General features: G+C 36.4%; 1 protein-coding gene across 3 annotated transcripts in view; it reads left to right on the plus strand.

The window, feature by feature from the left end:
* The window catches only part of LAMP2 (lysosomal associated membrane protein 2), a 39,568-nt gene extending 13,894 nt beyond the window's left edge, over positions 1 to 25,674 (plus strand). The window contains exons 4-9 of one of the 3 annotated variants that reach the window (XM_069464336.1): positions 3,300 to 3,458; positions 4,808 to 4,995; positions 5,781 to 5,903; positions 9,260 to 9,323; positions 9,726 to 9,890; positions 23,246 to 25,674. In XM_069464336.1, coding sequence (XP_069320437.1) covers positions 3,300 to 3,458; positions 4,808 to 4,995; positions 5,781 to 5,903; positions 9,260 to 9,323; positions 9,726 to 9,890; positions 23,246 to 23,388 — 842 coding nt within the window. In that variant the 3' untranslated portion in view covers positions 23,389 to 25,674. Of the gene's footprint in view, positions 1 to 3,299; positions 3,459 to 4,807; positions 4,996 to 5,780; positions 5,904 to 9,259; positions 9,324 to 9,725; positions 9,891 to 12,610; positions 14,988 to 19,965; positions 20,447 to 23,245 lie in introns of those variants that run through there. The other 2 variants (XM_069464338.1, XM_069464337.1) reach the window with 2 other exon arrangements.
* The last annotated feature ends 1,205 nt before the right edge of the window (positions 25,675 to 26,879 follow it).

The following is a 26,879-nucleotide window of genomic DNA, read 5'->3' on the forward strand; positions in this document are numbered from 1 at the left end:
AGTCTCATAACTGAGACGGCTCCTAAGTGACTAATAGGCAGGTAGTATAGACAGCATGGATATGCTGGACAAAGGGATGATTCACACCCTGGGGGGGATGGAGTAGATGGGGAGAGATTTCATCACGCTACTCAGAATGGCGTGCAATTTAAAACTTATGAATTGTTTATTTCTGGAATTTTCCATTGAATATTTTCAGACCTTGGTTGACCACGGGTAGCTGAAACTGGGGAAAGTGAAACCACAGATAAGGTGGGGGGGAACTACTGTAAAATGGCTAAATTCAACATTTGCTGCTATTTTGAGACAATTTTAGGTCAAAATGAACTTGGCAAAGCATTAGCAATTAGGTCATTCTTGTAATTCCCCAAAACTGAAATGCATATTAAAATGTTTTAAAGGCATAGATAGTGGAGATTTTAATTTTGTTAGGGTTATAATTCTCTCCTTTCTTCCTCCCCCATTGAGATTGGGTTAACATGGTGTTTGTAGTATTAATAGCTTAGCTGTTCTCACAGATAGCATTTCATTCTGACCCCAGAAACACAGGTAGATGGGCTTTAGTTGCCTAGACCTGGGGATTAATAACTCATTTGGACTTACGGATATGAAAAGATCATATTTTAAAGATCCAGAAGTGAGTGAGTTCATGTAAAACTTGGGAAGTATTGCAGACTGAGACTTGGAAATCAAATCCTAGTTTTCTTTTTACTAATCTCTTAGTTTGAGAGGATAACTAAAGCAAGTGGTTATTGGCTGTTTTATGTATTTATCCTTGTGCCCTGCATTGTCTTTCAGAACTAGTGTAAGATTTGCCCCTCACTTTCTTTTTTTTTTCTTTTTATTCTTTTTCTTTTTTCCAACGCACGTAGTTCAGAACTGCCCCTCACTTTCAAGGAGCTTAAAAACTAGCTGGAGAGACAAAGCTAAATTGTGTTCCCAAGTATTATGGAAAAATTGGAAAACATTGAGCTCAGTCCAACTTTGTTGTTGTTGTTTGTGTTTTTGATTGAGGAAGTAGAAGGTTCATATAAGTCTTTTCTGACAATGTGAAGAAAGTTCCAGACCCTCTCTCTCAGAAAAAGCAAACTATAAACTTTGCATATGATACATAGTCCCTGAGCCCATCTGTGGATCCCTGTGGTTAAGAGTGTCTGATTTAAAAATGTTCCCACGAGTGGTCCTGATTAGGAGCAGAAAGGAGAGGTCGGTGTGTTGGAGGAGTGAGAAGACGTGGTAGAGAAGTAGGACCTGAGCTGAAACTCTGGCTAATGGTAGAACTTGAGTAAGCAGAGGATTTTGAGCAGGATGTTTCCAGCAGGGGGAAGCATAGTGTACGCAGCTGTCTGATTAAAATAGAGGCTGTGTGTGTAGCAGAAGGAAAATAAAGTTGGTTAAGTGCAGTGGGCCTAAATTATAGGGGGCCTTGGAAGCCAAGGAAAGGCATTTAGCTTGATGGCGTAGGCACTGGGGAACCATCTTAGGTTTTTTTAAGCAGGAGAATGACATAACAAAAGCAGAGACAGTAGTTTATAAAGAATATTCTGCAGGATTAACTTAGAAGTGAGGAGACTGCAGGCAGAGATGCCAGCTTCAGAGGCTGTTACAGTAATCGAGGGCTGATGTAATAAATGCCTGGACCAACAGGGCAGCAGTAACAGGAGGAGGGGTTTAATCTGACATCTTTGGGGAGAAAAACTATGGACTCTAAAATGTTACACTTCTCTCACCCCCAGTTTATTTTAAAGAAGGGAGGATTACTTTTTTAATACTAGCTTTTATGTAATAAGATATTTGAAATTTAAAACAGCTTCCTTAAATGGACTGTTGATAATTGTTTTTGAAATAATTCAGTGTTTCAAGATACTAATTTATTTTTAGGCATCTGATAATCGAAGTAACTTTGAAGCTGCTGTTTTCTTTTTAAAAACATTTTTATGATTAAAATACAGAAAATATAGAGAATAATATAACAGATCCACATGTATCCATTACCCAGAATTAACAAATGCCATTTTTTATATTTGATTCATCTTTTGCTTTGTTTAAAGAAATAAAATCTTGCAGACACACTTGAGGTTTCCTTTGGCCTCACTCCCCAGACCCATTTTCTTCCCTGCCTGCTGAGAGCCAACCACTCTCATAAATTTTGGGTGTGGCCTTCCTGTCCATGTGTTTATCTTTTTACTACATAAGTACATGTTCATAAACAATACATAGTTTAAAAACATATATAGTTTCATAATATAACTCCAGTATGTCTGCAACTTGTTTTTTTACTCATTTGTTTTTAAGGTCTATCTATATACAGCCAGTTTACGTATCTATTTGTTATTGTTAACGGTGAGAAGTGGTTTTGGGAAAAATGTTCTAGTTCATTGGTTTAAAAAAATTCCTTTGGCCATTAGGGGGTGCCAAGGCAGTATTAAGTGGCTGCTTGCTACATGATGGAGAGATACAGAAGACGACCTATGTTAAGGACCTTGAATACCTTCCTATCTTGCTGCTTCTCCAAAAGAAACTAAACCATTTTGGTAGATAAGATTAATCATAGTCTTTTGAAGTTTTACTATAGGCATGCTAATGAAAACTCTGTACAGAAAATGGAATAGTCTTTAAATTCCACCCAGGAAGAGGTTCTGTAAGCTCATTAGAATTAATATAAGTTGTTTTGGGATATTAGCACAAAAATAAGGATTTATAATAAAATCTGTGATTAATCTGTCTCTCTTGCTTCCTTACATATAGTCACTAAGTCCTGTCGATTTTACCTTAGATAGGTGTTCTCAATTTGGCTTCTTTGCTCTCTTCTTACTGTCCCTCACTATCTTAGTTTAGGTAACCCTCCCTCACTGTTCACCTGAACCAGGCCATCAGCCTTCTAACTGGTTTCCCTCTCAAGTGGATTCCCTGAAAAGTTTTCTGTGCCTATCCCCTACAAATTTGCTATCTTCCTTAAAATAAATTATGTGTGTGTTATTTCCTGCTTTAAAAACTGAAGCTAGCCCTCCATTGCTAACAACAAAAAAGCTCACACTGTCCTTAGTTAGAAGATGCTTCAAAGTGTGACCATTTGCAACTTGTCTTTCCTTCTTAATCCCTGTTATTTCTTCCCCCTTACTCCTTATGTTTCAGTCACAGTGCATTTGTCATTCCCTTGAGCATGCCATACCTTTTGTCACTTCGGGCAGGGGGTAGGGCAGGCAGAGAGAAGGAGAAAAAAGCCTATATAAATATACTTATCTTATCACTTTTCTCCTACCTTCTTGGAAACAGCCATTGTTAATCTCATTTTGTAGGAGTTGTTACTGTTTATGAACCTCTGGCAATCAAAATTCCATTGAATGTCATCTTTAGATGCAATAGTTTATTAACTTTAGAAAACAACAATGTCGTCCAGCGCTATTGGGATGTTCTTGTACAAGCTTTTGTCCAAAATGGCACAGTAAGCACAGAAGGTGAGTACTTAAAGTATATATTTCTATACTTGGATCCTAATTTAAGATTAGAGTATACCAGGTAGCTTTCTTTGAAATCATTATCTGAAAGCATTCATATATTATGTAAATTATATATATTAAGGCTTATTCATAGCTTCCACTAGGCTGTAAAGTTTTTGTAAATAATAGCAATTCTTATTCTTGTGGAACTTTCAATTTAAAGTTATGATGTACATGTTGTGGAATGGTCTTTTAAAAGGTTCTATCCAAAATGTTTTCAACTGATAAAACCTAATCTTTGTTTGAACAGGTCCTCAAATAGCTTGATCATCAGCTCTTTAGCAGTTCCAAGGCCAAAGCTTAGATATTAGATTTCTGTGTTCTAATCTTAAATTTTGTTTTTCTTCACAGTCCGTTTTCTATTTTTATTTTTTTCCATTTATTTTTTTATTTGTATATATTCATGGGGTACAAGTGCAGTTTTGCTACATTGATATATTGCTTTGTACTGAAGTCAGGGCCTTCAGTGCATCCATCAGTGGAGCAACACACATTGTATTCACCAAACAACCTCCCATAATCCACCCCCTGCCCCACTACTCAAGTCTCCATTGTTCATCATTCCACTCTCTGCTTCCATGTGAATCTTCAATTTTGTAAGTCGATTGTGTAACCTTTATATGGCTTTATGGAAATGTAATTTCTCATTCACCAGCTCTGTCAAACTACTAACATTTCCTAAGAAGAGGTTGAAATGCCTATGATTTGCTGTATGAGTAAAGCAAATAAAAGGTTAATTTGACTTGATCATTACACATTCTGTGCATGTAACAAAATATCACATGTACCCCATGAATATGTACAAATATTATGTGTCAATAAAAGATTCTAAAAATAAGGTTTATTTGTATTTAAATCCTTCAATGATTTCTAAACTTTTCTCTAATAAACAGTATCCTTCCTTATAGTGGTTGTATGTGAGAATGAAGAAGGCAAGCTAGGTAGGGATGAAATGTTTTCAGACTTAAAATCTCTGAATTTTATGTCAGGGACAGGTGAAGTTCTTTGGTAATGAAAGGATTTAAGGTTCTGAAACAGATGAATGTGCAGCCATGTGTGAGAAGATAAAGCATTTGGGTATGTCCCAAGTTTGTCTGCTGTGTCATAACTTGTAGAGATTGTCTATATATGAAGCAGCAGTTTGAGAACCTCTGCCTCATTTAGTTTAAAATATACTAAGAAGATAATCCCTTCCCCTAATATAACCCTCTTGGACTTCTATTGTGAGAAATAGTTTGCTCCTCCATGGCCTTATGAATTAAGAAAAAGTCACTTTAGTTTCTTTTGTCCTTTCTGGTTTATTTTAGAGCATCTGTGTGATGCAGACAAAACTTCAACAACAGTAACACCCATCATTCACACCACTGTTCCATCTCCTACCACAAAACCCTCTCCAGTGGAAAAACCAGAGATTGGAAAATATAAGGTTAACAATACCAATGGCACTTGTCTACTGGCTACCATGAGGCTGCAGCTGAACATCACTCAGGATAAGGTATAGGTGCCTATTTTTATCCCTATATCCTTTTTGTATTTCCTTGCAATTACTAGGTATCCTAATCTTCAGCCCAAGGATAGCGTTACTAGAATGGTACAGTTTTAAATGGAGATTTGATGTTGACTTGTTGAGCTTTGATTAGTTAGGAGTTACTATTAATATAATCATGAAGAGTTAATGTCACTTTCAAGGTGTTGTCTTAGCCAGCAGAAAACCTAGCAGTTTAAAGGACTCTTTGAGGTTTAGATTCTATTTACCATCAGTAGATCAGAGTACAAACAGTTGATCTTTATTTCAGTCAGTTTAAAATATAACTTCATACTTTGATCTGAAATACATAGTATGTTGGTGTACAGGAACAGTGCAACTATCTGTTTCTCTAGCTCTTTGATGACTCAGATTGTCTAGATGTGCTCAAGTATATGATGGCACTTCTAGTTGCAATGTGCCACTGAGACTACAGAGGGAGTGCCAATAAATAAACCCCGTTTCCAAAATCCTGTGACTTAAACAAGCTAGACAGATGTCTCTTGTGCTCTATAAAAATGTTTTCATTTGGCTCATTACCGAGGAAGCTTCCCTCTTTTTTTTTTTTTTAAGTCATCTGAGTCATAGCTTGAGGGCCCATGCCAACTTTGTTTGAAAGTAAAACACCATGAATTTAAGTATCCAGACAAAGGATTTTCTGTTCTACACTGAAGTTGGTCTTACTAGAGTATAAGGCTTTTGCTGTAAACTTTGATAGCTAACCTGTACCTTTCTTCCCTCTTCTTCTCCTGAAGGTTGCTTCGGTTTTTAACATTAAGCCCAATTCAACTGATTTCACAGGCAGTTGCCATCCTGATACTGCTCTACTTAGGCTGAATAGCAGCACCATTAAGTATCTTGAGTTTGTCTTTGCCGTGGTGAGTAACGTATTTTTCTAAAGTTAGGTTCATTCTCTTAGAAACACATCTGCAAGTCTAAATAGTTGTGTGTATGTGGGAGTAGGGGAGGAGGGTATTTAGCTTAATTTTCCATTTCAACACTACTCAATTATAAAGTGTAGTCCATTGATCCCTGCTCATCCCTCAGAGTCTGCACAGTGGTCTGTGGACAGGGCTCTTGTATTAATGTTCAGTAATAGTGACCATTCTGCCATTATATAAACTCTAGGGTAGGAGCAAGAATTAACTCACATCAGAAAAACTTACCTATGTAATCGTTCTATCCACATATAAGTAATTTCCATGATAATCTTTTTCTCAATTATTGGTTAGACAATGTTCATGTTTCTCTATGATAATATTTTAAACCTTTTGGAGGCTATACTGTTTGTAATACTGTCAGCAATAAAAACAGCTAACATTTGTTGAATACTTTGTACAAGGCTCTGTGTAAGTACATGCATTAATTCATTAAATCAGGATAGTTTATAATGACAGCATTCAGATTTTTGTGGTTGTTCATGCTTTTGTATCAAGAGGTGAAAGCTAAACAGAAAGTTGTAGGTTAAGCATACCTGTTCTGCTTCTTTCTAGCATAAATTAATCATTGAGAACCTTTATTTCCACCTTGTCAGATACAATTATTATTCCCATAATTTTTTATGGGGGGTATGTGTGTCCATGTTGTGGCAAGTGGGAATGATTGAATAGGGGATAGTTATAGGTGAGAGAAAGTGTTGATCCACCAACAGTTCTTAAACTAAGAGCTATAATTGGATAAAAACCAGTTTTACTTTTAAATCACATTATTTAGGGACGGGGAAATAGTCTCAACATCTGATATATAAAAAGTAGGTATGCTGTTATTTCATATCTGAACTTGGTATCTTGAATCTAAAGCCTTTTTTCTCTATAGAAAATATGCTGAATAATTGAGGATTATGTTAGGCAATTACATTTTAGAAAGGTTTACAAAGATCTTCCTTTTTCCAGCATTGAAATAATTCCTCTGTTATAGTATATACATGACCAGCAAATTAGTATTAAAAATGTCTAATTAAGCTTGTCCTCTTCAATATGGGAAGAGCAGGTCTCCCCAGGCACATTCTCTTTTAAAGTTATCTCATAGGGGTTATGGTCAATAAGAATGAGGAAAGTAGTATTTTAGGTTCGTTCCCTTTTGAGTGATTGAGTTTGATCTTTCCAGCCATGGTAGGCTTCTAAAAGGAACATGGTTTCTTCTGACTCTCATGGGGAAATGTTTAATATTTAATTTGCCTGGAAGACTATTTTAAAATGTAATCCAAAATAGTGACATTTTAACCATGCTACAGGCACTTTGAAAAATCAAGAGATACCTGCAATGTCACCAGAGTTCACTGGGGCCCATGTCATCTTCGACACTTTCATGATAGTTGCTCCTTTGGAAAATTTATAGAATTTTGAGTATGCTATATGCAGGCTGCTATGGGTGGAGTACAAAGAAGAAAGCCTGTATTATTAAGGTGCTCACAGTTTAGTGGTAAAGAGGGAAATACACAAATAATTACCATTTTTGTGGAAGGCCTGAATGCCATGCCAAGGCTTTTGACCTTGATTCTGTGGGCAGTAGAGTACTATGGAAGGTGCATACAAAATGGCATGAGTTCCAGACCAGAGGTTATACAGAGCGCTGTGGGAGAATAGAGGGGGAGAGGTTAATTCTGGCTGGAGGAGAGTCAGGAAGGTTGAATGGAAGAGATGGCATTTGAGCTGGGCCTTCAAGGATGGGTCAGATTTGTACATAGGGAGATAAGGGGAGTAAGTGGAAAAGTACAGATTATCCCTGGATAAAGGAGCATAATCAAGACCAGCTGGGAGAAGGAGGCATGTGACATGTTTAGTGAAAGTATGGAAAAGTAGTTGGGACAAATTGTGGAGAGCCTTGAATGCCAAGCTGAGACATAGCCTAAGCAGAGGAGAGACTCCATGAGGTCTTCAGGTCCTCCTTTCTGCTTCTTCCTGGCATGTCTCTGGTCTGTCCCCTAGCTTTCCCGCCCCACTGCCTCTGCTCTGGGTCCAGCACGCATTACCTCTTGCCTGAACTGTTCAAACAGCCGCCTACCTGCTTGCTCCTGTTCCTTGCCTCCCCCAGCGTTCTTCTGCATCAGCTTAATCCTCCTAAAGCACATCTCTTCCTGAGAAACCTTCAGTGGTTCTGTTTTGCCAGCAAGGTAACATCTCAACTCCCTGGCCAGGTAGTTCGAGCCCCCCTTTCCTCACGCAGTGTAAACGTACATTTCTAGGCTTTGTTTCCTTCACTCCTTCTTCATGAACCTTATGCTTCCCTCACTCTGTCCACTGTGCACATCTTGTGAGGCAGGAGAGCATAGTAGTAATCAGTACACAAACTCTGCAGTCAGACTTCTTGGGCTTAAATCCCAGCTCGCTGACTGCTAACCATATAGCCTTGGGGGAAATTACTTAACATCTCTGTGCTTGATTGCTCCATCCCCAAATGTGAATAGTAATAGCATCTATTGCTTCGGGCTGTTGTACTTATTCAGGGAAGCCACATATGTAAAGTTTTAAGAACAGTGCTTGGCACTTAGTAAGTCCTCAAATGCTAGTGTAAAAACTTGTGATTATGCTTGTTTTCTGACTTCCTTTACTCAATGCTGTTGCCCTCTCGGACACCCCTTTTCTGCTTGTTTCCTAACCAAATCCCAATTCAAATGCCCTGTCCCTAAGCTGGCATTACGTTTGCTCTTCCCCTAATTGGAAATAATTTATCTCCTATTTTCATAACTTCTCACTTTCTTTTTTGTAATATGGTTATTTATTTATGTATTTATCTTAGCTTCCCTGGCAGATTGCAGACAGGGTGAGGGCGGGATCCAAGTCTGGTTCATTTTGCTAGCTCGCTGGAGCACTAGAGCTCAAATAACTAGAATAACTGGCCGATCAGAAGAATGTTTCAGAAAGATAATAGCAGTGAAAAGGAAAGATTAGAGCTGGAGGGGCCAAAAGTCAGGGAGCCCAGTTAAGAGGCTATTGTGATCCAGGCTACAGGTGATGGGGGGCTCAGCAAGTGACAGGAGGAATAAAATTGAGGGCATGAATCATCGAGTGTCCAAGAACCACACGACTACACCCGTGGGCCAAAAGTCGGAAACGAAATACAGAGCAAAAAGGTTTCCGTCACATTTTGAATTCTCTTTTACTTAGTTGCAGTTTATTCTACTGCATGGTTTCTTCTGTGTAATAGTATTAGATTGCTTTTCTTCTATAGATATTACCTTTAGCTGTAGACAGTTGTGATAATGTTGATTAACTGGAAGCTCTTTTTCAAACAGAAAAATGAAAACCGATTCTATCTGAAGGAAGTGAATGTCAGCATGTATTTGGTTAATGGCTCTGGTAAGTGAAGCACTGGCCTGGGGAAAAGAGTGTGGGTTACACTGAAGGAATAGAAACCATATGGTCTTGTTACCAAATAGTGTCTTATTTAATAGAACAGAAGATTCTATACTATAAAAAGTATACCTTGACCACACTTAAAATAAGTAACTTAGAACTGTAGTACTCTCTTTTTTGTAGTATCCCATCTTTTCAAAGTATAATGGATAATAGTTAAAGATGTGACTTATTTTTAGACTATAGAAACATCTATAGAAAGATAAGGGAACTTAGTGATGGTAAGAATTGCTTTTTGTGGGTAGACCCTGTCCTCCAAGCTCCCATACTTCACTGCAAAATCCTGAGGACTGTCCCATTTTTGATGTTGATAAAAAGTTACTGACTTGTTTCTTTTCTTTAAAGTTTTCAGCATTGCAAATGATAATCTCAGCTACTGGGATGCCCCCCTGGGAAGTTCTTACATGTGCAACAAAGAGCAGACTATTTCAGTGTCTGGAGCATTTCAGATAAATACCTTTGATCTAAGAGTTCAGCCTTTTAATGTGACAGAAGGAAACTATTCTACAGGTAAGAATCAAGCAAACTTTATTGAAGATTTATGGTCTTATGTTGACTGATAGGTGGCTTTTCCTTTCAGTCATGGAAATTTAGACGTTGAAATAGAGAAATCTGAATTCACCTCTCGACTCTGTTGTAGAGTTCTGATAGCCTTGAGCCAGTTGTGTAGCTTTATATTTGGCTCATCATTTTGCTCAAGCTAAATGTTTTTGTGATCTGAAAACCATTTGCAACCAAGTTCTTAAAGCCAAAAACTGATGTAAGCTGTGAGCTTTACTTAAGATACAGATGTTACCCTGAGGTTTTAGTTTGTGGGAAAGAGGATGGCACTTGGGAGCTGTAGCTTTGAGCATCTTGCATGTACCTTCTTGGGGCCATCTTCTTGCTGAAAACATTTTCATAGCTGCATGAAAGCAGTTTTGTCTGATTTTGTTAAGACAAAAGATAAACAGCAAAGCCTCAGATATCATGAACTATGTTTTTGCCAACCAAAATGATCTGGAGAGTTTTCAAAGCATGTGCCAGTAGGAATGAAGCTCTTTGAAGTTCTGCTCAGGGCTAATTGTGGTATTTATTAGATTTTTAATGAAACCCTTGTGAAGGGCCCATTATAATGTGTTCATATGAATGTGAAAGATATATTTGGCATTATAGGATTAAAATTTGCATGAAGAGAAAAAAAGAACATAAAATTCCTTAATTGATTTGTCCTTTAAGCCCATTACTAAAAATTGGGGGTTTGTACATCACAACTGTGCTAAGTGGAGCTGTTCCAGTAATCCACGTCCTTTTTAACAATTAATTCTTTGGTTTAGAAGAAAATGTGGAAGCTGTGTTTAAACATGAATATATTGTGAACCATTCACCTGCTTTTGCAGTGGTGCCAAATACCTAGTCTGATTTGGTTAGGCCACAATAAATTGGGCTCTTCACCCTACCATTCTTGTGACTAGAGAGGTTAATCACATTTAAAAAATATTTTCAAGAATTCATTTTTCCTTTTGTCTGTTTTGTTTATGTACTTCAATTATTTTGATCCTTTAATAGGTTTATTTTTAGATTTTTTTTATCTGGCTACCCTACATTTTTACCCTAATTTTAGGTCCAGATTTGAGTTTAGAGTTTAAAATAATTTGCAGTGTTAATATTAGTTCAAGTCAATTTTTTTTTTGAGATAGAGTCTCACTTTGTTGCCTGGGCTAGAGTGCCGTGGCATCAGCCTAGCTCACAGAAACCTCAAACTCCTGGGCTCAAGCAATCCTTCTGCCTCAGCCTCCCGAGTAGCTGGGACTACAAGCATGCACCACCATGCCCGGCTAATTTTTTATATATATATTTTTTAGTTGTCCAGCTAATTTCTATTTTTTTAGTAGAGACGGGGTCTCGCTCTTGCTCAGGCTGGCCTCGAACTCCTGACCTCGAGCGATCCACCCGCCTCAGCCTCCCAGAGTGCTAGGATTACAGGCGTAAGCTACCGCACCCGGCCTAGTTCAAGTCTATTTATCTAGTCAGCTGTAATACAGATGAGCTATGCTCTTTGTCTAATTTGAATCTTTGATTTTACATACATTGAATTAAAAATGTCACCCAAAGGGATATGCAACATTTAATACTGATATTGAATGCATAATCTATTTATGGAACTAGGTTCTTGGCTGTGGGTACCTATAAATGCAACACATAGGTAACACTTGACTACAGTATAGGGGGAGGACATAGAATTGCAGTAAAGTAGGAGAGTGTTGATTGGATTTTACTGGATCAGATGACTTTCTAGAAACAGGAAAAATAGCTCCTATGGGCTGACAGCCCTGACCAGATTGATAAAAAATGTAGTAAAAACACTCAAATTAGTAAGAGGTCCCAGTCTCTTGACTTTTGCAGCCACTAAAATCATATATTCTAAGTTAGGGATCTGCAGACTTTTTCTGTAAATGTCCAGACAATAAGTGTTTTAGGCTTTGGGGCCATATGGTCTCTGTCACAACTATTCAACTCTGCTATTGTAGCACAAAAACAGCCATAGGCAATGCATAAACAGATGCATGTGGCTGTGTTCCAATAAAATTTTATTTATGGGTACTGAAATTTGAATTTCATGTGCCTTTCATGTGTCACAAAATATTCTTTTTTTGTTCAACCTCTTAAAAATATAAAAGCCATTTTTAGTTCTTGGGCCAAGTTTGGCCCATGGGCTATAGTTTGCTGACCCCTTACTCTGAAGGAACTCCAGAGCCAGCCTGGCTGTTCTAATCCCATGATGCTTTCCTGATCTGTTCGCAGTTTCCCAAAAGACATTCACTCTACCACTGAGGGGCTAATCTGTCTATGTAGAAATGGGCTAGATTAGCTCTATTTATTTCTGATAAAGCAATACTCCTGTTTTGGAAAGGACTTAGAATATAAACATATACACATGTATGTATGTATATATATCATATGATACAAACTGTGTTTATTCATAGATATAAATGATATATATGTATTCATATGTATGAATATCTGTATATACACACAGAAACACAAATGGAAAGAAAAATATGTTTTAGGATTTTAATTCTAGAACCATCCATAATTTTCTATAGCTTTATCATAAAACTATACCTGTTTTAGTTACTTGAAGTTGATCTTGTAAGAGTATTTCTGACTTTTGAATCAACATCTTTTAGTTTTGGACATTCTTTTTTGATTATACTCATTATTTGTTACACACTTTTTCTCATCTACAGCCCAGGAGTGTTCGCTGGATGATGACACCATTCTAATACCAATTATAGTTGGTGCTGGTCTTTCAGGCTTGATTATCGTTATAGTGATTGCTTACCTAATTGGCAGAAGAAAAAGTTATGCTGGATATCAGACTCTGTAACACTAATCCATATGTGATCTCTGTTACAAAATAATAAAGCAAGTACAAGTTCCAACATGCAATACTGTTCAATTTAAGGTATATTTAGTTGCAGTCCTGCTCTTAGAATGGGTGGTGTGGGGGATTTTGAACTTAAAAAAACCCTGCAAAACTATAAGCTACAAATTAGTCATGTGATTTTTGGTTTCCCCAACCAAGGAATTTAAAACTTTTATTTCTACAGCAAAAGACAAGTACAAAATCACCAGATAATAGGTTCTATTTTATTGTTTTTAATTAGTATTTCAGTGTTTTCATTTTAGATATTCTGACTAGAAATATACAGTTTAGGAAAAATGATTTTTAAAAAGAGATTTTTTCCCCCTGCATGAAGTTGAGTTGGGACAACATATTCTACATTGGATTTGTACTTGCTCCTTTTGCATATTTCTGGGGTTTTTTTGTTTGCAGGTTAATTTAGCTACTTCAGCATTGATGCATATTTGACCTGTGAGAGATACGCTAGTAGATTTGAACAGGGCCTCGTATTATGATGTTCTTAGCAATGAATGCTTTTCTAATGCTTTTTCAATACATTTGTATTTAATGTGACTGTAATGACAAAAGATACAAAAGCTTTTTAAATTTCAGAATAAGTGTTAATCATATTGTTTAATACTTTAAAAAACTGGGTATTTCAATCTTTTAAATTGCAAGATACAAGACTATTCCAACTGGGCATTTCAATCCATTTTTTTAGGTGCTTTAGAGATAATTGCTAGGCAGTGCCAATTGAGGGGCATTAGTCCTTTGTACCCATAAATTGGCCTCTCCATGCAGTACTAAAATGAATGCAGATTTATCTTTAGCCTTCCAGTATTCTTTGTTGGTAGTAATGCGTTTTATTCTTTTTCTTAAAGAAGAAATGCCAGTATGTCCTAGAACCTAGATAAAGAAGTGCTCTTACACTTATAAAATAACTTGCACCTAACCCAGAAGTCTTGGTCTTCTCTTAGTCCATTAAAAAGTTGTTCTTTGTTTCCAGCTTGCATTGATTGCCACAACATTTACTAATTTGGCTTTCACATTTAAATGGTTCTGTGCTAATCAAAGCCGACATTGTTATTATGATGAAATCATTATTAATTCATGTACTTAGTATTCAGTTTTGTGCTCTGAGAGACGTACCAATTGTCCATTTACTGTGTACCACCTAATATTTATAGGAGAAAGCAAAACATTTCAGCTTGATAGTTAACACATCAAGTATTTCTTTCTGCTTCTACTAGAACTTTTTTTTTGTATTGGAATAGCTGAGAAAATGTCAAGAAATTATTAATGCGCAGCCATATATGGAAGATTCCTGTGGGGTTTTTTTTGGGGGGGATTATGTGCCTCCCATTCACTAGAAATTGAGAAAATATCTGGGTTTCAAAATACTGATGTTGACTACATCAATACACACACACACACATGCACATGTGCATGTGTATACACGCACATACAGGCAATTGCATGCTAGCATGTGTATGTCTAAAACTATCTTTCTAGTTATATTCGAGTGATAAATATTTTCTCTCACTTAAATTTGCTCTCTGTTAGCCTGAAAATCTTACTGACTCAGGATCAGATTCCTGATTAACCCCTCTCTTAGAGCTACATTGAGCTGGATTGCCAGCTTAAAAGCACTTCTTAAATATTAAATATAAATCTGATTTTAATTATTTTTTATTTAAACTGTGTTTCAGGGTAAAATCGTTAACCTTATAAAAATGAATTATAAGAACTTGGGCCTTAGATACTCCTGATGAGTCAAAACAAAGCAGCTTTTTTAAAAAAATAAAAATTGGAAGCACAAGTGGGTGGCACTGGCTTAATGCTGTTAATGTTTCTAAAAATTTCTACATTTAGATTATATGCCTGATTCATATTAAAATACCTCTAATAAGCACTGTTTTATAGAAAATCTGACTTCAGTGAATATTTTTGTATTTTACATGGGCCAGTTTATATACTGCCATTTACACCATTATTTCCTGTAGCCACATATTCTTTATACCTTTTGTAGTTTTATTTGTTTTACTGGGTTTACACCTTGATGGTAGCACTCTATTTGATTTTGGGTGTTGTTTATGTTTTAGCATTTGTATAAAGAAACTGGTCCATGTAAATACTTTCCATGTTTTTTCCTCAAATGTTTAAAGCACTAGTTGATGTATGGTATCTCTCTTTAGATATTTGCCTGTCTGTTTACTCAACCTTGCTTCTAAAACAATAAAGATTCTTTTATTTCTTAAGGAAATTTGCTCACATTTTTTCCCGTTGGTTAATAGAAATACTTAGAAATACAACAAAATTATTTCTAAAATATTCTGTCTTTGTCCTACAATCTGGAAGAATAGTCCCATACATAGGCCTCGACTGATGCTAGGCTGGCTACAGAATAAGAATCACCTGGGAGGCATGTTATAAAAATATAGATTCCAGGGTCCATCTTTAGAGGATTTAACTTAGTGAGTCTGGGATGAGAGGTGTGAGTGTGTGTGTGTGTGTGTGTGTGTGTGTGTAAGCACCCCTGCTGAATCTGATGTGTAGCCGGTTAGGGAACCAGTGATCTAGAATATTTATTTCATAGTAAAAGCTTTAGAGTATCTCTTTGTATACTTACCTCAACTCCTAAGTTGAGGCTTATATTGAATATCTGTACATAGTGGCTTTACATTGCAGCCATACAAATTAAGCTGTTGATGTGAACCAGAGTAGGATTGTGTGCAATGTAGCTCTTAGATCACCCTAAAATACTTGAACCTTCAATTTCCAGAGTTTCCTACCCACTTTACCGTATCGCAGAAGAAAATTTAGCATCGTAGCTGGTAACTTTCTTTTGGATTACCTAGTTAAGCCATGTGAATGCCAGTTAGTCATCACAGCTTCCAACTCTGCTATTAGGTACCATCTGACTTTGTCCAAGTTGCTAAACTTCTAGGGTCTCAGTTTCTTTGTCTAGCGGGTGGGGGCTTTAAAATCCTGCTACTCTTATTTCTTTGAGTGATAGTTTCTATTTCAGAGAATATAAATATACATACAAATATTTTAGAAGGAATCTGATAAGAAGCTACTTATTATGTATCAAGAACATACTTTACATTCAGTGTCAGATGCACCATCTTAAGTTTCCTGTATTTTTTCAGGAGGAATTCTCATAAGACTCAGATGTTTTTAAGATTATAGCATTTCATCTGTTTATTTAGGTAGATAATGTTAAATTGTCTTGGGCTCATCTTTCTTCCACCCATCTTTTTTTACCCCAGTAGCTAACTTTCTGCATTAATATTTACCATGTCTTATCTTTGAAACCGCTGTAGACATTCATGAGTGATACTGAGTAGCTTCAAGTATCTTCTCAAATTCATATGATAAACTTCAAGAAATTTGAATATAGATTGAAAAGGTATATAATAAATAAGATGTCACATAATGTGATTCTTTTTTTTTTTTTTTTTTTTTTTGAGACAGAGTCTCACTCTGTTGCCCAGGCTAGAGTGAGTGCCGTGGCGTTAGCCTAGCTCACAGCAACCTCAAACTCCTGAGCTCAAGCGATCCTCCTGTCTCAGCCTCCCGAGTAGCTGGGACTACAGGCATGCACCACCATGCCCGGCTAATTTTTTTCTATATATATTTTTAGCTGTCCATATAATTTCTTTCTATTTTAGTAGAGATGGGGTCTCGCTCTTGCTCAGGCTGGTCTCGAACTCCTGAGCTCAAACGATCCGCCCACCTCGGCCTCCCAGAGTGCTAGGATTACAGGCGTGAGCCACCACGCCCGGCCACATAATGTGATTCTTAATGCTGATTCTTCCAAAGACATTTTGACTCAATTGGTTTGTTTTCTTTTTTTACTAAATTGCTCATGCTCCGTCAATTGGTTTTTAAGAGGAGTTTTAGATTTTGTTGTAAATCTATGTCACCTTTCCAATTCTTATGCTGCAAATTATATTTGAAAAATTTCTGAATAAACAAAGATTAATAATATTTTTTAATCTACATGAAAGTTTTCATTGAAATTTCAGTGGCCATGGAACTTTTTAATCTTTAAAAATCTGTATTGCTTCTATGGCTATTAAACTCTTCCACAAATACACTTTTCCTTTTCCCCAGAAATATTTTAAGTACGGTGTTAAGTGTACATTAGGCAAATAGGTCAGGTCAGAATGACTTAAAGAATGAGATTTTCTTTGCTTCAGGATACGATTCCATTAAAGTTACTGTTTTACCAAAATTTCTTTCCATTACCTAAAGAATTTTTAAAGGTTGAATTCATAAAATCAATAGTTATTATAAATTAATATTCACATACTAATTGAGAGCATTTTAAGTAAGTGACAGCATCTAGAAAGATCTCTGTATTAGTGGAATTGCCTTTTTGATCTACTCTGAGAATATTCGTCTTACATGAAAGCCTTATTGGCAGTATTTATGAAAGTCATTTCAGTACTAGGTCAAATACCCAATTTGGGAAAAAGAAGACTATGAGTCCATTGCCAGAATAAGAAATTAATCTACTAATGAATTTTTTAAAGACCAAGTTATATTAAATCCAAGGCATAATACTTTATGGTATGTGTCACCTAATAGTTTATGGGATGGGTGGTAATTTGGAAAATTGAAGGGGAGGAGCTAGCTGGGGACTCTTAACACCGTCTATTCACAAGTCACGTCTGGCAACCTCATCTATCTGGATTCTTAACAGAATCAAGAAGTGAGTAAAAAAAAGATCATTGAGCTGGCAGCCAAAGTCGATGTCAGAAAGTCCATAAACACCAGGGTTGCATCTTGCTCCCAGTTATTGCCCCAGAGGCTAGAAAAAAAAAAAAAAAAGAGCCTGGCACATTTCTTGAATGCAAGCACACTCAGAATTGTCTTGCAGCCTATTCATTCTTATATTTGACACAATTCTAATAAGCCTAATTATCTGATTTATCAATTCCTGGTAGATTGCAAGCTAACTGGAGAATTAGAGCAATAAGAGGCAAGGAAATGGGAAATAGTGAGAAGTAGCTGTTAACATCCTAGTTTTTTTCTTTCCTGCAAGTATATCCATCTGTACCATTCCTTCCTCCTTTCTAGTCTCAGGGTAGATTTTCTTTTCCTGGTCAGTACTTCTGGAATCCCATTCCTCCCACCTCTTAGGACACCTTGTACCATTCAGCATCTTCATCCTGTCAATTGCTAATGGCTCTTTCCCTTATCCTATAAACATTTAAGTCTCTTGCACCCTGAAGCTGTCCTTTCTTGTACCTATGTCCCCTTCTAATTACCTCCTTATTGTCCTCTCTTTTCTTAATCATTCTAAACTTAACAAAATGAGTATTGTATGTTCCCCATTCCAAGTTCTTTGTGTTTTTTGTTTGTTTGTTTGTTTTCTGAGACAGGGTCTTGCTCTGTCACCCAGGCTGGAATTCAGTGGTGCGATCATAGCTCACTGCATCCTCAGACTCCTGGGCTCAAGTGATCCTCTTGCCTCAGCCTCCCAAGTATTAATAGCTGGAACTATAGGTGTGTACCACCATGCCTGGCTAATTTTTCTTATTTTGTTGTGGAGATGGGGTTTCGCTATGTTGTTCAGGCTGATCTTGAACTCCTGACCTCAAGCAATCCTTCCGCCTCCATTCCAAGTTCTTGATGTCATAACCAATCACTTCCCATTCACCCCTAAACCTACAGCAATTTGACTCACATGTCCCACCCTAAATGTTGCTAGATCCAATGGACATGTTTCAAGCTTTTCTGGTATTTTACACTATTCTTTCACCCCAGTTGAAACTCTTTCGTTCCTTGGCTTCTGTGGTACCATTTTGTACCTGCCTTTTCTACTTCTTTTCCTGCTCCTTTGTCTATCCCCTAAGTATTGGTGTTCCCAAGAGTTTTGTCTCTGGTCCTCTTTTTATTCTACTTTCCCTTACAACTATCTTGTCCATGTTTTTAACTCCCACTTAGGTTCATATAACCAGTTCATTGGGACACAGGCATCCTAAACTCAACATACCCAAAAACTGAGCGTCTCTCTCTTCCACGTATCCTTTTTCACACGCCCCGCTTCCCCATAACTACAAATAAAACAAATGCATATATTCTTCCTCTTGTATTTCCTATCATGATGAATGGCACTAGCATCTACATAATCACTCAAGTGTGGAATTGGCAATCATTCTATTATCTCCTCCACAATACCCGCTACATCCATTTGGTCAATTCTGCCTTCTAATTTGATCTCCAGTCTGTCTCTTCTGCATCTCTTTTGCACTTCATTAACCTAGTACTGGACTGGTGATAGAGGTGCCTCCTAACTTACTACCCTCAGTCTTCCATCTGCCATAACTTCTGAAACAAATATCCTGCATAAAATCCTGCTGCTGAAATTGTTTTTTTAATCAGGATAAGGCCAGACTACCTAAGAGCATACAGTGCCTTTGTGAGCTTGTATCCTTGTACATTTTTTCTGCCTCCTGTTCAGCCAGGAGTACCTCTTGATCTGTTCTAGCTATGCCAACCTGCTTGTATTTTCCTTGAAGTGCCATGTCTTTTTACCCTCCATATTTTCATCTGTCTGTATGGTATTTCTTATACCTGAACACCCTTCCCCCGTTACCTGCATTGTTAATTCCTACTCATCCTTAAAAACTCAGCTCAAGTGTCACCTTTTCAAAGTGTACCTTGTGTAATAAGGCTGAGTTTGAGTGTGCCTCTGAAATGCTTCCATGACACTTTGTGTTGCCTGCCCCTCATTGTTATGCATTGAGTTCTTATATCTGCTTTGTATAGTTGTTCATTTGGTGAGTTACTACTTCACAATCTGCAGTATTTCAGGCACTGTGCTTCTTCAGCATCATAACAGTTTGCCTCTGAAAGCTCACAGCCTGATCATCAAGGAAAGGTTAATTATATTTATTCATTATCTTTTGTTTAAGAAATCTGGGAAGTATGTGATCATTTTATACATCTTTCATCCAAAATGACTGCATTTTTTATTTGGTACTTAAAATTGTATGATTTGGTTATTTGGAAAATCACTTTTGTGGAACATCTCATTTGCTGATAATGAATGGCAATGACTTGTTACCTTGGTGTAAAAAACAAATCATGCGTGTTGGGAAGTGCTGTCATTTTAACTTAAAATTGACAGATTTGAAATTTTGTCACTGTTTCTGTTCTCAATTGTCCTTTCTCTACATCTAGCTCAAGACTGCAGTGCAGATGACGACAACTTCCTTGTGCCCATAGCGGTGGGAGCAGCCTTGGCAGGAGTACTTATTCTAGTGTTGCTGGCTTATTTTATTGGTCTCAAGTACCATCATGCTGGATATGAGCAATTTTAGCATCTGTAACCTGATTGATGATATAGAAATGCATGCAAATAACAAGATTTTCTTGCCTTTCAGTTTTTGAAACACTTTGCTTCTTAAAATTGATATGTTGAAACTTTAATTCTTTTATCAGCCCTAGCATTTTGAGATCAGTCTTTATTAATAAAAACTGTTCTCTTTGATCAGCTTAAAATCAAAAGTTGCATTTTACTGGTCCTGGAGACAAACTTGTTAAGAAGAACATCGGTGTGCAGTGTTTTAAGGTCTACCTTAAGAAGCCTTGGCCAAATTTTGATCCTAAACTAAGATGCCTTAAACTTATTAACATGGCCATTATAAGGATAAAATATGTAGTTGTGTCTTAATGAAATTAATAAATATTGTTTCACTACCGGTGTTCTGTTTCAATGTATAAGAACTATCTTGATTTAAACTCGTTACCATGCCTTTGCATGAAGTTCATTAAATAAATGTTGATGTGGCATAAATGCCCATTAGATATGTTTCAAACTTGGGTTTTAGTTGATTGAAGTAGAGAATGTCCTCAGGACCATCGGCATTTTTAAGGTTATGTGAATTTTGCTGATTTCTTTGAGTTCAAGTTAAGAATGAAGTCAGTATCTCAGGCTTGTGATTTTTCCCTAGGTATAAAACAAACCCAAGAGGCTACAACAGAACTTAAACTGGCTTCAGAATTAGTGTTTTTAAGAGAATTGTTTATTTTTCAGCACTATAGACTGAAAAGACTCAAGCATATTTAACCACTTGCCTTTTTTCCCCCTTGTGTTTTGCTCTTCTTTGGATGCCTGATTAGCATTGAAAGATAGAAATATTCTATGAACTAATTAGGACAGATTGTGTTGTGTTTCTCTACCTCATCTTGTTGATCTCTGGAGCATTAAAATCTATTTAGTGTTGTCATCAGACCGGTACTTATGAAATGTAAGCTAACAGCAACCTCAGAAGGGAGGCAGTGAAGCATAGCAACTAGGCTCTTCCTTCTTCAAGATAGCCCCTGTGGGGCAGCGTGTAGATGGGGTGTAGAGAGAAGCTGTTGGCATTAAAATGAGCTAGATAATCAGCCCTTGCTGAAGCATATTCCGTAGTATAAGTACAACACAGATATCAAACATATAGATAAATAAGATGGAAGCTTAATAGATGAGAAGACTTTCCCATTGAAGTATTATTTTATTAAGTCATTTAGTGTATATACTGGCATGTTCAGAGTGTCTGTAACTTACTGATTAACAGTACAGTATATCTTGTTACCCAGCTGTTGGCCTCTGTTTGAGGGCTTTCAGTAAAAATAATCAATCCTTTCAACATAGGCTAATGTGGTTACTGAAATTGATGTTATGTACTCAGAATTGTAGCAACTTTTTTATGAATGACAAAAGTGCAAGAGGAAGAAAAGTTAGAATTAGAGGAAAAATGCAAGTTATTATTCAATAAAAAAAATCACACCAAATATCACATTTTGTTAGTTGCATTAGATTTATACTGGAAAGGACCTTAAAGATTATTTACTCTAACTTCATAATTTTATAGAAAGAGGAGTGACTTCACTGAGGTTGCATATCTAGTGGGCAACAAAACCATTATGAGCATTTTGATAAGAACTGCCCCGATAAAATCTATTCACCCAATAGTAAAAAAACTAGTGGTTTAAACTTGAAATTATGAGATCAGAATTGGATACTTTGAACTTCTATACTATGTTTTGCTTAAGTATTATTATTTTTTTAGAGACAGGGTCTCACTTATATTGCCCAGGCTGTTCGTGAACTCCCGGCCTTAACTGATCCTCCCAGCTTGGCCTCCCAAAGTGTTGGGATTACAGGCATGATTAAGTACTTTTTTAATGGCAGGCTTTAATCTAATATGATGCTTAAGTATTCTTAAAGTACTAAATATTGGCTTTGTAATAATAATATGCTGAAACACTCCTATTTTGATCTCTGCTGCTTGAAAACTTAAACTCTCTCAGATGGGATCACAAACATGGGAGGAAAAGAAAAGGGAATGAACAGTTGTTGACCATTTGATGTGTATCAGATGCTTTAGAAATATAATTGTGTTTAATCTTCAAGTATTATAGTATAAGTATTATTATCTCCCTTCTACAGATGAGGAAATTGAGGCCCAGTTTAAATAACTTGACCAAGGTCCTTTAGCTAGTACTTGAAGGGGTAAAAATTCAAACTCAGTTCTGTCTAAATCCAGAGCTCAAAATAAACATTGCATACATTGCCTTCCTGGAGGTCCAGTGAAATGGACAACAGTGTATCAGATTCTGCTGTTATTCGTTGAGGTCACCGCTCAGCTAAAAATAATGATAACCTGATAGCTACCTAATGCCTGTGTGAAAAAAATTAAACTGCATTTACTTGGATCCTAAGTCTTTTTGTTTGTTTGGTTTTTTTGTGAGACAAAGTCTTGCTCTGTCACCCTGGGTAGAGCGCAGTGGCGTCATCCTAGCCTCATAGCTCCCTGCAACCTCAAACTCCTGGGATCAAGTGATCCTCCTTCCTCACCCTCCCCAGTAGCTGGGACTACAGGCACACGCTAATTTTCCTATTTTTAGTGGAGATGGGGTCTCGCTCTTGCTCAGGCTGGTCTTGAACTCCTGAGCTCAAGCAATCCACCCACCTCAGCCTCCCAGAGTGCTAAGATTACAGGCGTGAGCCACCATGCCCAGCCCCCTAAGTCTTTTTTAACTTAAATTTTATTACTTATACAGAATTGTTATCTATACTTTAATGATAGATATGGCAAAGGACAAAGGGAGTGAGGAAATACACAGACAGTGGTTTTAAGTGTAGATGATAGATAGCTCCTTTCCCCATGCCATTAGAAAATCAAACCTAAAATCTTCCCATTCTTTATTTTGGACCTTCCCCATTTTTTCCTTAACTTCTGCTTTTCGTATTGAGAAATTCAGTGTGATTTTAGATGAAGTGGTAATGAGAGATGTAGGATGATCAGTTGCTTAGGAATATTTGGGTGGATATTGAGAAAATAAGAAAATAGAAGTAATGCTAGAAAAGACTAACCTATGTATACTTTGAAAATGCTTGTTTCTTATTTGCTTGTTTCTGCTTAATTGCATTTACTAATTTCCTTGCTCTCTGTCTGTTCTTTTCTAACAGCTGAAGAATGTTCTGCTGACTCTGACCTCAACTTTCTTATTCCTGTTGCAGTGGGTGTGGCCTTGGGCTTCCTTATAATTGTTGTCTTTATCTCTTACATGATTGGAAGAAGGAAAAGTCGTACTGGTTATCAGTCTGTGTAATCAATTAAATCTAGTGCTTTTTGTCTTTTTGCTATCAGAAGTTATGTTTCCATTGGCTAAAAGCCAGGAAATACTGTGCAATAGATTGTTTAAGATATGCAGACTAACCTCAGTGAGTTGCTAGCTAACTTGGGCATGAGTAGCACTTATGTAAGAAAAAATGTATTAGAACCAATTACTTTTTTTCTACTTTTTCCTCCTTTGTCAAAGTGTAATTGAAAGAAAAATTTGGCTTAGAATTTAAGTAAATAATGATTTTAAGCCTCTGAATCCAATTATGAGAGCATTTCTACTGAAGTATAATTTTATATGTTGCAGTTACTTGTATTTTACTACTTTGATGTTATTTGCAAAAATCAAAGCTGTTAGATAATTTACCTTGCTTCAGGAAATAAATTCAAGAACATAATGAATTCATTTTCATTGGTGGCAAACATAAAATTTGATTCATAATAAGACTCCTGATTAGCATTATTTAAATTTGTTTTTATGTTGCTGAAAGAAAGAAAGAAATGGCTTCATGATATTATATTTAACAGCAAAAGTTTGAATGTTTACTCCAATACTGTTAGTGGCTACTGTATTTTAACAATATGTCTTTTTTTTTTCTTTCTGGAGTTTGGGATATATTGATTATCTATCTCAGACTTGACATTTATGCTGAAGGATGAAGTATCTGTTTTTTTTAAGGTGTTGATTTAGAATGGGTTATGGTTTTTTAAGGTTATGATTTAGAATGTTTTTTTCTCTCAGAGCCTTAACTTGTTCAGAAAGTTAATCCCTCCTGCACTAAAAAAAAGCTTCTATATACTTTGTGTGCCTCCTGCACTTTCCCATTCCCTATATGAATAAGTTCTAATTGATATTTTTAATGTATTGATTTCTTTTTTCTCGCAGCAGCAAGTGCTAACTCTAATGGCTAGTGGGCCCTGATGTGTCATCAGTCAGACGACTGCCTAGCTGGACCAAGATTATTCTGTAAATTTGTTGATCTTGATATAGACTTATATTCCTGTAGGGACCTCTAATGGCTCTGGCTTCTGGAGTAAGGTACTAGAGACCACTCATCCCTGTGTCTGCTTGATTGGTTGAATTGCCCTTTTATTTGGAAACACAGTGTTGTGGTTGTCTAGGGCCCAAATGGCTGCTTTATACACCTATCATTAGCATAAGGCAGATGTTTACTTTATCAAGCTATTTTACCCACATATAACTAAAAACAAAAGTTCCCAAAGATCTGCCTTTATTTCATAAATTTCCTTGGATTAAAAAATTAAGCCTGAATCTTAAATAAAGTTAGTTTGTTATTAAATCCAAGGATTAAGTCCCAATCTACCTCTCAGCACAATGCAGATGCTCATCACTGCACTGCTGCCATTAACTGATGCCAGAACTCTTTGGAAATAACTGGAATTACAAAATTTTGTTAAAAAGAAAGAAAATTCAACATCTTTCTTTACTATCTTAATCTATATGTCTATCCCAAGAACATATATTCCAAACTGGAGTGGAAAGTCAGATTGTTCAATTGCACATCCTTTAGAATTCTGTAGCTCTGACTTGCATATTCAAGCTTTCCTCTATTTGCTAAGTATGTAAAGAATGTTTTCTTTTAAAAGGTTCTCCTTTGAGAACAACTTCTTATTTGTTATTTGGTAAAAGGCATTCGATCAAAATGATGGCACCGTAAAGAACAGTAGCTTCATTCCAATACATATTTTTGAGATGGTTGTCTAGGAGCCAGATTAGTTAAATCAGCATGTGACCTTGCTAGGTATGTGTATTTGGAAGTTCAGATACGTTCAAAATCATAGGTTCATTTAAAAGTTTTCTACCTTTTGAGTAAGAGATTAATATCACTAATTTTTCATTAGATATCATGGCTCTATCTTAGATAACTAGCAAATGTATCTTTAATTTTTTGAGAATTAAAATACAAAATATTAACGGAGGGTTAAAAGCTGCTTCAACTCCAATAAAACACAGGAAACTCAAAATCTATGATCTAAGTGCTCAATTAGCTTTGCTTACTGAGTTCATTTTTATGTCAATACAATAGTGGATCAGACAGTAGGACTTTGAACTCATGAATATAAAGAACTGCATTTCACCTAAGCTATTTGGGAAGAACTGATGCTTGCTGCTACCTAAAGTTTTGGATATATCAATTTAGAGACTGAATTAATACCTGCAAAATAAAGCATACTGTGGTACTCCTGTTTGATCTGATATGTGTGATTTTAGATTGATGGATTAAAAAGTAATAAAGATCATACATTCCATGCCCCTATTGATAACTTCATTTTTATTCCATATCCTCAGCCTTAAGAGCTTAGATTGATTTGTATAACCTAAGTTCCTTAAATTCTAGTCTCTTGAATTGTCAACAGAAACCATATGATCTCATGGGTCTGCAGCTTAAGTTCTATCATTAGGAAAGCATTAGAAGCTTTAGTATAGATACTTCAAATAGAGAGACCTACATAGTTATGAAAATTCCAAGAAAACATTGAAAACAAAATATAGAAATCTAACAAATATAAGAGTAGTTTATTACAAATACACTTTCAACATATGTCTGTCTGCATTGATGAACTATACTTACTGTTGAAGTTCATTCCATTCTGAGCAAGATATACCTCAGGGATATGTAAGGCCAGGGAAGGAACTATATCCACTTTCTGAAAGTTCCTTTAAATTCCATACAACCCAGTCAAATGCTCAGTTGTTGTATGATTGGATTAAATGACAGCACATACATAAACATACTCCTTTTTATATAAGGGGCATTTTTGGTGAGAGAAGGAACTGAACATTGGTTCCCTCCATAATTCCTGAATAACAGAGTTTCATTTTCTGGTTGTTAGACATTTAATAGCTTTTAATTAAGTCCAAAAACGGCCGGCCTTACCTTGCATTTGCAAGACTGGTGAGAGGGTCTCAATAGAACCTCTCTTTCTTGTCTGAGCTCCTTCATTGAATATACGTCACAACTCTGCACCTCACAAGACGCTTTAAGATTACTGATAGCAAGAAGAGTGGTTCTATATATGTTGCTGTGAGGGTTAGTGTGTATCTAAAAAGTTGACTTGGAGGGTCATCTTTTTAATTTCAATGTGTTCACTCTGAATGCTAGAACTGCCTTTAGAATTCTAAGGAAATGTTTTTCTTTTCCTTGGTTTTTACTGTCTGTATGTATCATGATGCCAGTGTAAATTTGGGTCCCTTTATTTCAAGAGGCATGCATAACAAACAGGAGAGATGTTAGTATACAATGCATTTTTAGTAGAACAAAGCAGCTATAGTTTTATTGAGCAATTCCAGTTTTGTGCACTTTACACACATTATTTCATGTAATAATTCTGAGGTTGAGGGTATCATTCCCAGTTTACAGATGAGGTAAGTGAGGCTTGAATTGGTTACTTAACTAAAGTCGCATGGGAGTAAATGTCAAAACGAACATTGGAGCACAGTTCTTTCTGTCTCCAAAG

This window comes from Eulemur rufifrons, chromosome 30 (assembly GCF_041146395.1).
Source record: "Eulemur rufifrons isolate Redbay chromosome 30, OSU_ERuf_1, whole genome shotgun sequence".
Classification (NCBI taxonomy): Eukaryota; Metazoa; Chordata; class Mammalia; order Primates; family Lemuridae; genus Eulemur; species Eulemur rufifrons.